Below are 13,104 nucleotides of genomic sequence, written 5' to 3'. Positions count from 1 at the left end.
GATAGATAGATGGATAGATAGATTTCAACTGGTTTTGTGTGACTGTGCGAGAGATGATTGTCCAACTCACCCTGTAAGCCTTAACAAATCGGACAAACACAGGGAAGAAGACGGAGGGCGGCGTTGTTTTGGAGTTCTCCCCGAAGAACTTCACTGCCTCGTCAAAGGCATCCTTTCAAAGACAGGCAGTGTGCTTAGAAAACATTTAACCTTCACCCTTAACAGAGTTAGAAAAAAACCAGGCACTAGAGCAGATTACATAACCAGGTGTGCTCATGTTACCTGTGCAATCTTGGCATCATCCTGTAGCTTCTTCAACTTGCTCTCATTGTGTGCAATGAAGTCTTTGAGCATGGTGTTGTGGCCGTGCATGCTGTACTCTCTTTTGGTCAGCTCCAAGCCTCTGTTTAACTCCTTAACATCCAACAGGACGTTCTCCAACGACACTGTGGACACAAGCAACAGTGTGAGTAACACGTGCGCCCCTGCACTGAATGGTAAAAAGACAAACAAGAACATGTGGATACATCTCACCTGCTGCAGCTTTCTCCACATAGTGCAGCTCGTTGTAGAAGAGAGAAACTTGCGCATATTTCTCCTTTACCACGTTGGCTATGTAGTGTAACAGCGTTAATTTACGGTCCGTCGACTTGGTATCAAGTAGCTAAATTAAAAGAAAAAACACAAAACATTAGAAATAATTTGGGTAAAGAGTAAAAAGTACAAGGCTTTAAAAGGCAGAAAGAGGCAACCTACCAAGTCTAAACTTTGCAGCTTGAATCCGTACACTGCCCCTCTTTTGCTGCTGTTCATGTAGTTTCCAAGAGCCAAGATAATCTGATCAACAAGAAGGAACAAGAATGTGAAAAAGGAGACCATGCATTCATTTAACAGCATGTTTAATCCAGACACAAATTACCCAGTTACCTCTAGGATTTTCTTCAGCTTCTGTGATGACTTGATGGACACAGATGCTGCGATGACGGCATGAAGTTGCTGCGAGGAAACAAAGAGGATGGCATGAGAAGGCGTTCAGTGCCAATCTCTTAGTCTCGAAATATAGCGTCAAAGAGATGATAGTCCTCACCGGCGTTAGCATCTGTATGCTCTCACAGAAGTTGCCGATGAAGGCCATGATGGTCATTTTCTGCATGAGCCGCTCAATTTTACTGAACTGCATCATGAAGCGGTCTTCATCCGTCAGGCTCTCCAGTGGCTTGCGCTCCTTCTCAAACTGCCGCAGGACTTTAATTTCATTCTCAGTAGGCTGGAAGCGCATCAGACACTCCACGAAGTCCACCGGCAGAGTTCGTAGGTCAAAGCTGAAAGAGGGGAGAGGCAGGCAGGTGGAGATACACAAAGTAAATTACATGCAGCATTTGATAACATATGCTTAAGGTCTTGAAACAATTACTGATACTGATGTTATTGTATAATAACATTCATCAAATACTGGCATACAGTACACTCAAAACAATAAGTCTCATTCATTCAAACATAAGAAACCCAGTAGGATTAGGGTCTTTTGTTTTATTTTGAGGGGGGGCTTACATCTGAATGGCTTTGCAGATCTCCTCGGGAGTCTTGCCCACTTTCCTCAGTGTGATGGCCAGGTTCTTCGCTCTGTTGGAGCCCAGTAGCATCACCTTGTTGGGCCCCTTTTGACTGACCTGCTTGGTCATGGTGAGGTCGATTGCCGGGCCCTGAGCTTTCGTCTTAAACATCTCCTCGAACTCGTCCACGTTTAGGTCCTTAGAGACAGCAAGAAAAGAATAAGCTCACTTTCTCTAATCGTGGAAAAAAGAAATGGACTTGCTAACTGAGAGAAGACACCTACCTCGAGTATCCTCTCATCATCAATCTCATTGAAGACAGTCCCGTTGATCTGGTTTGGTTTCAGGGCTACCCAGTTGAAGACGGGCATACAGAACTTTGTCTTGATGGGTTTCTTGATCTTAACAGCTACACAGGACACATAAGAGTTAGCACAGCGTCCCTATCTACCATCAGAGAACACACACGTACATTCACACACATGCAGGTGAGAGGGCAGACAGGTAACTGGGATTGGTGACGCACATGGGTATGACATCAATATACTTCAAGTTGTTTTGATTTCTCTCTATCTTTAAACTAAACTTGGTGATACTTCAAGCAGAGTGAAGCGTGTTAGCCTCTGGCAAGAGAATAAGGCCACAGGGTATGCCTATGGTAAGGATTTCCTGCCTGGCCTGGTGACAAACTACTTTATCCAACAGATTATGGCTATTTGTGGCCAGCAGGGCTGATTCATTGAAGCTGAACACTGAGACGCCACCCTGCTTTCCCACACATACGAGGTGTCAGGCAGGGACAGAAAAGATAGGGCTATCATGGGAAAGGTAAACAGCATTCCAGCTCTGCATACTGCCTATCACTTTCTATCAGCTGCGTGCCACAGCAGGTCATTGTGTCTCAGCATGCAACCGACACTTGGAGATACATGTGGAGATACACTTAATTCATACACAGACACACACACACAAACAAAACTACAGCAACGTGTGAAGGTAAACCATGCAGAATTTTGAAATTTGGTATTTTCTTTCTTGTTAAAATCATCTCAGTGTTTCACGGAAAGTCTTACTGTGAGAGATACTGAGAGATGTAGACGTGTTTTATACTGAGATTCAGAGACAGAAAATACCATTTTCAAAATGTGTGACAGAGGAGGGGAACAGTGGGGGGGAGAGACACCAAACATGACAAGCAGAACCTACAGAAAAGTTTGATGGGTCCCTCTGGTTGGCAGAAAGAGAAACAATTCAAAGACAAATCATTACGAAATTGGCAAGAGTTAGTGAGAAAGCATACACATGCACATCTCAATCACACAAGGTAAAGTAAAGGATCTCACTGACTGGTGGAACCAATAAAAACTGGCGTCACTGTATTTTCTGACTTCTAGATTTCAAGTTTTTCAGGAAGGCTGTAACTAGACTCTAATAGTCGAGTTTACACATGTATACATACCCGGGAATGTACACCCACATCTAAATACAGTAGAGGTAGATCCGGTTATAGAGTCTGCTTCAATGAGTCACATAAGGGTCCAGCCTTATCAATGCTCATCATCTGAGCAGGAGCATGCCTGACAGTAAGTTTGATAGGATTTGGAAACCTTAGTTTAAACTATTTTTAAACAATGAATTAATTTGTTGGTTGGTTTGTTGCTAAGATCAAAATAATTTCACACTGCATTTTCAGCAACTTCAACATTATAATTCAGTAATAATTTAGCAATATCTAATTCTGGTCCACCATCCAATGAACCTTTGAAAAACATATAAATACAGATTTTAACTTTACTGAGCAACAAGCCATAGCCAGTCTGTGGTACTCAGCACTGTTCCCCGCACACATGCAGCTGCTTCACAGTAAAAGCCCCCCAGTGGGAGCTTCGAGCCTATGCTTTCATCACATGTTCAGTAACAGAAAAGCTTTTACAGTGAAGCAGCTGCAGGAAGTATTAAAGTGGCATTAACATTGAACGCTTGTAGTGGAGGAAAGTCGTCGAAATAAAGCTGGATTTCCTTTTCAGCTCAGACAAAGCAAGCAAAGTTGCAGCCGGAGCTACTGGCAGTATGGTTATCTGTTGTTCTGATACTGCCTTTATTGTGGAAAGTGAAACTGTAATGCCCTTGTTAATATTGTAATGTCCTTATATGTGTAGAAAAAGTAAAAATACCACTATTATATATAGCCATCAGCAGAGAAGTTCAGGTAACAACAAATCCTCCATTTCCTACATGTAATACACACATAAACTGCTATACCCACTATAGGATTTTTCCACTGGATGACCTTACCTGCTAACCCAGAGTTCATGATAACAGTGGGCGTCCCACAGCCGGGCAGTGGTGGGGCTGCAGGAGGAGGCGGAGGAGGCAGAGGTGCTGAGATTAACGAGGCCGGCCCTGGGGGAGGAAGCGGAGGTGGAGGGGGAGGTGGCGGAGGTGGGGGAGCTGCTGGTGCAGGAACGGCCGATGATGGTCCGTTTGACACTGGGAGAAAGGAGAGATGGTAAACAAAAATAGAGGGGGTGGCAAGTCCTGTGTCCCCAGCTCCATGATCTGTACATCTCTAAAGCTGATGTTTGTTACAATAGCTAAACTTTTCAAAGTAAAACATTAACTACTTGACACTTTTTTCATTCAAAATGTGTACATTTCTCTCCCATCTTCTCTCTTCTTTCTGCATTTCACAATTAACAGTTTATACGCTAATAAACTGGAGTATTAAACCTACATGTGCCGTTCACTGGCAGAGGAGGGGGTTGGGGAGGCTGTGGTGGGGTAGCAGACGTGCCCCCTACGACTCCCACGTGGTTTGAACCGACAGCAGCACTGTTTCCTCCCATCACGGCGCCTGGCAAGTGCTCCACACCGGAAGGTAGCGAGGGCAGGATGGAGATGTCACCGTCTCCCTTCTTGTGGATCTTGATGGTGCCTTGTTTCTCCAGTTCGTGGATCTTCTTTTCCAGGTTACTCTGCCGCTGGATGGCCTCATCCTTCTCCTTTACCATCTGTCGCAGCGAGTGTACCTGCGAACTTGTGTCTTTGTAGACTTCCTGAGTGGGAGAGGGACAGAAACAAGGTTTTAAGGTTTGTAAAAACTTAAAGAGGAACAATGAAGCTGATCAAGAACTTTGGCAACTAAAAAAAATCTAGTGTACTAATTTAAATTAGGAACAGAGGAATCATTTACTATTAAAAAAATGGAAAACATACAATTTAAATATCTATTGTGGGGATGGGAATTTCCCTCGTCTGTCCATGAAACACTTCTATATCTTATGGAACACTTTAGTATTGCCTTTCTATTTGTACTTAGTGGGTGCTGTGTGTGCTTAAATGACAACTTAAAAGATGAATGTGAATGTTCAGAGCGGGATTCTGACCCTGATAGATTCAAGCTCCTTGTTCCTTTGCATCAGCTGCTTCTCCAGCTCCACGATCTTGGACATGGCCTCGTTCTCCATGTCCTGCAGCTTCTCCGTCATCTATAAGAATAGCCAGGAAAGGGTCACACAGTGCCGTGAACTCATTGCTATGACAACATCTAACTCAATATGTCAGCAAAGAGATCCGTGGGGCAATGATGGAAGGCATTTAATTTGTATATATTCTTCTGGATTAAAACACACTGTGAGGACTTTAAAGTTATGAATGTTGCAGAGTGAACGTGTATGTGTGTGTGCCCTCTCAGTCTCTTTATGGTGGCTGACAGTTAAGGGCCAGCATGAGATCATAGTAATCCCACTCTGAGAGGGCACTGTGTGGTAACAAGCAAGTGTGACAGAGCTTCAGACAGACTGCCATCAACATCCTAAGGAGTCCATTTTGTGGATTTTAGAGATCAGAATCAACAGTCGAGGCCTCTTACATGTGACATGTTCTCCTCCAGCTCCTCCACGCGCTCCAGGGCAGCGTTTTTGGTCTCCGCATCCTCCAGAAGGGCTCCCACGTCAAACACATTATCCAAGTAGGCCTGGATCTGAACCTGCAGCTTATCGCTCTCTGTGTGCTTTAGTTTCTGGAAAATACACACACGCACAAAAAAACAGATACCGTGATGATAAGAGTGACATCTCATTCTCCGAGGCCAGCATTGATCTCACTTATGGATTTACAGAAATTTTTATGAGGTAATTAAAAGCCATTATTGACTGCTTTTCTGTCTCAGGGGTGCTGTAATGACAACCTATGCTCTGGACTGGGCTGAATATTAAGAGCCAAGTCCGTCCATTTTGTCCTGCATCATTATGTCCCAACTCACGTCTAAGTAGTCGTCCAGACACAGTTTGGTGAAGTCGAACTGTAGATGAACTCTAAAGTTCATGTCCTCCACTGAGTGCACAACTATGTTGATGAACTGCATACAGGCCACCTAGGGAATAAAAACAGAGTAAATACAGTTAGTAGGTGAGGAGGTTTTAATTAATTAATTTAATTAATTAAAAGAAAATAACATGTCCATGAGATCAAAACGAGCTGATGACAATTCAAGGTAAAAATGTGTTAACAGACTAATCTATTTGTAAGACAGCCTGGTACTTTCATGAAATGGTTTTATGCCTATTGTCACATCTGTTTCCTTTTAATTTGGTCCACGAAAACTGTGTGTATAAATCCTCATTATTGTGCTTGCTTGGTGTGCAGAGCAGCTTATCTGGCAGATTAAAAGGGATCTGAAAAAACAACAAACAAAATCACCCGGTTCAACTACATCAGCTGCTTTATGGAAGCCTGCATAAACAGAGTGGGGGGGTGGAGCTCGTCACAGCGTCTAATGTACACACTCACACTTCTCCTCACCCTGACACTGGCTTGATAAACTTCTGGTAAGAAGCTCAGTTGTCTCAGTGCAACATGGCAGCTTTGACAAAGTCTGTTTGCTTTAGTCAGCTGAAAGCCTACAGAGGGGACCGTGGGCAGTCCTACTGAATGCCTATTCAAACACAGCCTCTGTTGGTTTTTACTCACATGGACACACACACACACGCTGGATAAAATAATGTATAAGTTGGCACTTCCTTCACAGTGTCTTTCATTCTCATCTGCCAGGCTAATTAGCACTACTCGGCCTGGAAATGACAGACTTGGTTAAGGTTCCACGCTTAAGGCTACTCCTCCTTGATGTACTGCACCACACATCTGAAGTTTCTGCTGTGATGAGAAAAATTAGAGGCCTCGCCCGAAGACTGATAGCCCTGTGAGTGTGTGTCATGAAAGCAGAGGCAAAATCAGTCTCTTTGCTTTTGAGGACACACGTTGAATAATATCTGTATTTCTAACCGGCTGAAAACTATGATTCATGTTTTTATTTGATCACTTCTGGACCAGCTACTCCTAATTGCTGCCCCTCTAAACGCTTTACACAAACAGCATTCACTCAAGGCTTCTTCAGCTCAAAGAGCTTCACAAGCTATCTGCATTTTTGCCGGGTGATGTAGGATTTTCAAGGAATTGTAGCGTGATCAATAAGCCATTAGTGTGTGTGTGTGTGTGTGTGTGTGAACATACCATGAAGTCGATGTTGTTGTCCTCGTTCTTGAAATACTCCATTAGCCTCTCAAACCGCTGCGTCTCTATACACACCTGCAAAACAAACCACATCTCACTTATTGTATTTACTGGCGTCCAGGTGTAGAGAGTGTAGCCCCAGTGATTTATGCATAAATGACACTGCTCATAATTCACACAAACCATGGAAATACACTGCCTAAGTGATTTCACATTATATTCCTGATTTCAGCTTTAATTTCTGCGCTGCTGATAAACAGTGAGAGTAGAAATGAATGCTCACTATCGACAGTATTTGGTGAAGATGAAAAGTCAATGACGTTAGCTGCTAAATACATCACAGCTCGCCTTAACCTCAGAGAAAGAGGGTGATAATTACTATAATCAGTTATTCATGAACTGCTGCTGAATGATTCTTCGGTTTTATATAAAGCCACCCAAGAATGTACACAGTGCATCTGTGTTCCATATGGCTTGTGGTACATTTTCTACCACATATAGTTTTTTTGTCCTGCCAGTGAAACCTACTTGAACTAGAATTTGGAGAGACAGAGAAGAACAGAGACTGAGAGATGAAAAGAGATTCTCTACAGTTCAGACGGTTCATCTGGAGGGCAATGAGGGAGATGGAGCATGATAAAGAATTGAGAAGGAAGGGAGGAACAAAGAGGAGGGGCGTGTGTATCCAAAAACCTCTGAATAATGTTTGACTCTGCAGCCCCTCCATTAAACACGCTATATCAAAGTCACTTAGCAAACTAGATCTAATGACGCCACATGTGAAAGTGTCACTTTTTAACTAAAAGAGAAAAATAAACAACTAAACTCTGTAAGAAGGATACACAAATGTGTCCTCAAATGCTTCCCGCTGCCTACAATATCATGACACGAACCTGCATCTCATTAGACGAGCTATGATGTCCCTAAGCCCTATTCTCCCACCAACGCCACTGAGAGCAACACTCAATATTTCATTCAGGGGTGTAAATATTGCATTAACTGCAGTCGGCCCATTTTTGCGGGCCGTATGCTACAAAATGGGGCGGCTGTTAGCGCCCACTCCATCATAAACCTCCCACTCTTTTCTCCAGCTAGCCGGAATACCTCACCCAGGCAAGGGTCAGGCAAGGCTGTCTGTTACATCTTTCTCTCTGCTATTCTGAACTTTGATGTGTCTGCCAAATCCAGTTGACACACATGTAACTGTTTCCCTGGATGTCGAAAGCTCCTGTGTTATGAAGCTAAACGACTGCCTGTGATCTACGGACAAAAGAGCTCATTCTTAGATGCAATCCCCTTTGCAGGAATGAGGAATCTGCTGGTCTCACATCTGCCGGTGGAGCATTCCTCCAGGGATGAGTCACTGTTTGAAATTGCACAGTCGAAATTATAATGACATATTCGTCTCCTCAGACCCCACTTCCCCTCTCTGTGCAGCTCGTACCTCCTTAAAGTTGTCGAACGCGGAGAGAATAATTTCATGGCCTCCTCTCACGAGACAAACTGCCGCCAGGAGCTCCAAGACCAGAGCTTTAGTTCTGTAAAACAGGGAGAAAATAAAGGCAGCAATGGTTAGTAAATGACAAGTGCCAGCGCTGCAGCAAACCTCTACTTAAACACGGAACAAACAAAGTGGAAAACCCATGCTGAAACCTCCATGTAGAGCGGATCTATTGCGGTTTTTATGCAAATTAACATTTTTTAAAATTGTTTTTAAAACAACACAACTTTAAGAAAATGGATTATTATGCTGAAATATCAAGAATATAAAGGTCTGTCTTAAATAACCCATTGAAAAAACTGTTTTGTAATGTCACAACCTGAGAAAGCTCCACATTTTCATTTTATCCACTGGATTAAAAGGCAGGTATAAAAAAATAATGGTTCAGGCCTAATCCGTGTGTTTTCTGTGTGTGTGTTTGTCTGTGTTTGTCTGTTTGTGTGTGTCTTGGAGCACACAGGACAGCGACATCCTGTGCATCCACTCTGCCTCTCATTCATGGAGGATTTCTCTGCCTGGATGAGATGATATGTGACAGGTGATGCGAAGTGGTTTCACATCCACTTTTGAGGAAATCCTTAAACCTCTGGGCATGAAGTAAAAACACACACACACACACACACACACACACACACATAAGTGAGTCCTTCTGCTGGCTGTTTCAGTAAGCAGCTGCCAGTGTAGTGGAGTGTGCCAACGGCGCCCTGACCCGTCTGTCGGGATGAATGTGCCCCTGAGCTACAAAGACACTCACTCTGGATCCGACTGTGCAGGTGCACTGAGGCTAATGTTGGACTCTGAATGTTCCATTATGAATTTGGGTCTTTGTTGGTAAAATATTTAGACTTGTTAAGCTCCAAATGTACAAAAAATATTTTATTATCTGCCTTTATTAGCAAAGAGATACATAAGCACATCCAGGTATTTATGTAGATAAAGGGCAAAGAATCTGCAAAACATCACTTTTAGTCAATTTTGTTAGCTTTTTGTTCGAACTTACCTTGGGTTTTTATTGTTGAGACTTAGTGCAATTTCATTCACAGCATGTGGGTGTGACATGACCATGTTGAAGCCATACTGGAAGTTGAAAAAACAAACAGGAGGGAGTAAGACAGAGACAAATTAAGCTAATTAAGAGAGAAGAGGAGCCACAGAAAGAGCAAGCGGTGCATTCCTCTGCATAATAAATGAAACACAGAACTAGCAGTGGAACAAATTGAATTTGGCTTCAGTTAGATAAATGTGTTGTAATCTAGAGGGACATGCGGCCTGAGTGGACATCCTCCAGGGACTGACGAGGACTGACCTGGTAGTTCATAATAGCACGCAGGCACATGATGCAGACGTGGACGTCGTCTTTCTTGCAGACCAGTCTGGAGTTTTTCAGAGTTCTCCGGCTCGGCAGTGTGTTGGAACTAAATCAAATGATAGAAATGACAAAAACAATTCAGCGATAAAAGCAAACAAGGCTGAGATACCAGAAGGAATAACAGAAAATGACAGATATCTCCTAAAAATTACTGTAGCAGCAAAAAAAAGCAATCACTCGTAAACGGTTACAGACCGATCCACCTACAGTAGATAACTGGCTTGAAATTGTAAAAGAGATCCATGAAATGGAAAAAGTGACTCTCCTACTGAGATTGAAAAATGATGTATACATCACAAGATGGTCAAAATGAAGAAGATTTTTCACATATGGTTGGTGGTTTCCCTGTCATCCCTACTGTCAAAATGTAATTTACCTTCCCTTTGCTGTACACTCTATCAAACATGGAAACGTAAATGCAAAATGTGGAGTGCAGTGTAATGCCCCCTTGTCCATAATCTATAATATGAAGTTGGTATATGAATGTTGTGTATGTCATAATGCTGCCTGGCAATGACGTTGATGTACTGTGCTGTTTTTTTCTGTTGAAAAGTGTTTTTAAAAAAAGGAAACGAGGACTGTTTTACTAAAAGAAGTGTTGAGTCTATGAGCATCTAAACACAAGAGGACTGGATAAATAAGAAAAACCAGACGCCATTTGTAAATGAGCCTCCATCACACGCCACCTCCTTCACATAGGGAGGCTATTAAACTGCCACACCACATTACACTAACACACACAAAGGCCATATAATCTACAGCCTCACCAGAGGCCTCAAGATGCACTCTTTCAATTGTTTTAATTTTATGTCCTTCACAAAGATATCACTTACAGCTAACACAATAGGAGCCAGTCATTTGCATGCAGCACAGTGATTGTGCAGCTTTATGTGGACAAAAACAAGGGCTTTTCTCCCAGTGCAGCTCTCACAATAAGAAGAGAAATGCTGGAGCAGCAGTATTACTGAATAATATGCAGCGCCAGTCAGAGCAAAACGGTTTATTTTCAGACTTTTGTCACGAGGTTCAATTACCAGCCCGGGTTCTGGAGAAAAATGTGTCTCCGGGCTACTGATAGACACGCCGATTCGTTCATGCCTGAAGCCGTGACTCCTCTGTGAGTCACAACATGGTGTGTTAGTCTGAAAAAAAGCTAGAGGGTTTAAGGACAAACATAGAACTATTTTTAATTAGGCACGTTCACACGGAAATAAGCTGGAAAACAAATGTTGTGTTTGTGCTCAAGTGTGTGTCGAACATTCACTATGTGAGTTTGAGTGTTTTTTGTTGTTGTTGTTTTCTACACGTCGTGTACAGCGGGATGTGGTGCCGGCCCGGGTGCAAAACAAACTCGCTGACATAAATGCAGTCAATTCATGAGACACTTGCTGACAGAACTGCAGCGCCGGCTTCACACAGTAGCAAAAATAATCTCTAAAAGAGTTCATCCAGGGCTTTTCCTCTCCTGATTAATCAACATCCAAACTGGGGCGTGGCACCGCACAGAGGAAATGAGTAACAATATTTCTTAATCTCAAACCAAGGTACCCTAATGATAAATGATTACACAACACCAGTAAAATGTAATACCTTGACCTGTTTTGACTTGTCAGAAATTACTCAACTAAACTTTATATAACACATTAACTAGAACACAGTTAATCCAAAGGGCTTTACAGGAAAAACAAACAGTAGAAGAGGGAATATAACTTCAATAAGGTTTCAGTAAAATAGAGAACAAGCATAAAGATACAGATACGGTTTAATGTTCCAGATTGAAAGCCTGTGAGTGCGATGATAATCAAAAAGAGAAATGAAAGTAGGAAGGGAATACAATAGTTTTCAGGTGGCTAATGAGAAAGAGCCTTCATCATAACATTTATGTCTGTGATACTGTATTATACAGACAGGATTTCCCACAATAAAAGCAGGATTGAGATATTTGAGTGGTTTTGTTTTAAATGTAGTACAGCAGTGTCGATCCTTGTATCCTGGTGTGTGCTGGAATAGTATTGTTGTTTGGCTTATTTAGATATGGAGGGATATGTTGGGGTGTTGTGGTGACCTAAGGATTTGAGGGGATGACTATGTACCAGCGACATTCCTGGTTTGAGTCTGGCCAGGTACCCATGTCACACGTTATTCAGCGTCCCTCATTTGCTGTCTCTCCAATAAAAGCATAAAATGACTTTTTGGAAACAGTATGGTGATGATTGAATCTGAATTGAACAACCTGATTTATTTGTTTGTCACATTTAAGTGCCAAACTAAAAATGACCCCAAGAAGACAATACGCCCATAAGGAAGGGAAGAGAGGTGAGAGGTGCTGTCAAAGTTCTGAGCTGTCCCGGATTTAATGTCCTGGTTACAAAACATGAATACAAAAAAACTTCCTGCCCATTTTCTCAAAGCGCCACAACCACAATAAACAGAGCATATTCTAAACAACACCAAAGAACAACATCAACTACTACAGCTATAACTACACACTATAAAATACAGGTCTAACACAGCTACATATTTCTAGCTAAATCCATGTAGCTCTTTACACATACCGCCTTATCTGAGAGCACTTTGGACAGCTCAGTGTCCCCGGCGTCCTTAAAGATGGCAGTTTGAAGAAGACACATGCAAATCTTAATTTGACACACAGTTGTTAGCAGCTCTTGAGTTTACATTATTCTAGTTAAAGCTAATCTAAAGCGAGATAAACACAATAAAGGGACAAAGATTCTGTATAATGGACATTAAAGAATTATAAAATCCCTGACAGTAGATCAGAGCAAATGCTTCATAATTAGTGTGGTATCTCACAGATGATGCATCCAAAATACAGAAGACTTTTAGTACCTTATCTACTTAGTGGCTGAAGCCAAGTAAAAGCCTTAGCTTTTACAGGGCTCTTGTAGAAAACTAGGCTAGCTTCTGCACAGAATGGCATTTAGGGAGCCACACAAGCAGCACACAGGCACAGAGGCAAGAACAATGAGTGCAGAAAAACCCATTTGCTCCAAGGAAAAGGAGAATTCAGTCTGAAGCGCAGGAGGGGAGGCTGGCAGTACAAATAATTCACATCCCCGACACAGACAGCGGGACAAATAAACTGGGCAGCGCTAGCAGGGAGGTATAACGTACAATGAGGCAGGGGGATTTTATGTGTGTGTGTGTGT

At 42.4% G+C, this 13,104-nt stretch overlaps 1 protein-coding gene across 3 annotated transcripts in view; it reads right to left on the bottom strand.

The window, feature by feature from the left end:
• fmnl2a (formin-like 2a) overlaps positions 1 to 13,104 on the bottom strand; it is a 52,515-nt gene that overhangs the window by 6,760 nt on the left and 32,651 nt on the right. For all 3 annotated transcript variants that reach the window (XM_035676911.1, XM_035676910.1, XM_035676912.1), the window contains exons 7-23: positions 9,872 to 9,980; positions 9,566 to 9,642; positions 8,509 to 8,602; positions 7,065 to 7,139; positions 5,818 to 5,928; positions 5,425 to 5,574; positions 4,940 to 5,041; positions 4,288 to 4,609; positions 3,849 to 4,043; positions 1,838 to 1,962; positions 1,552 to 1,751; positions 1,088 to 1,322; positions 928 to 996; positions 757 to 837; positions 535 to 664; positions 283 to 446; positions 71 to 172 (exon numbers count right to left, since the gene is read on the bottom strand). In XM_035676911.1, the coding sequence (XP_035532804.1) occupies positions 71 to 172; positions 283 to 446; positions 535 to 664; positions 757 to 837; positions 928 to 996; positions 1,088 to 1,322; positions 1,552 to 1,751; positions 1,838 to 1,962; positions 3,849 to 4,043; positions 4,288 to 4,609; positions 4,940 to 5,041; positions 5,425 to 5,574; positions 5,818 to 5,928; positions 7,065 to 7,139; positions 8,509 to 8,602; positions 9,566 to 9,642; positions 9,872 to 9,980 (2,341 nt within the window). The remainder of the gene's footprint in view (positions 1 to 70; positions 173 to 282; positions 447 to 534; positions 665 to 756; positions 838 to 927; positions 997 to 1,087; positions 1,323 to 1,551; positions 1,752 to 1,837; positions 1,963 to 3,848; positions 4,044 to 4,287; positions 4,610 to 4,939; positions 5,042 to 5,424; positions 5,575 to 5,817; positions 5,929 to 7,064; positions 7,140 to 8,508; positions 8,603 to 9,565; positions 9,643 to 9,871; positions 9,981 to 13,104) is intronic.

The sequence above is a fragment of the Morone saxatilis genome, unplaced genomic scaffold (genome assembly GCF_004916995.1).
Source record: "Morone saxatilis isolate NCDOM2014 unplaced genomic scaffold, NCSU_SB_2.0 Contig5, whole genome shotgun sequence".
In the NCBI taxonomy this organism is placed as follows: domain Eukaryota; kingdom Metazoa; phylum Chordata; class Actinopteri; family Moronidae; genus Morone; species Morone saxatilis.
The sequence above is the reverse complement of the archived record's forward strand: the minus strand, read 5'-3'. Positions and strand labels throughout refer to the sequence as shown.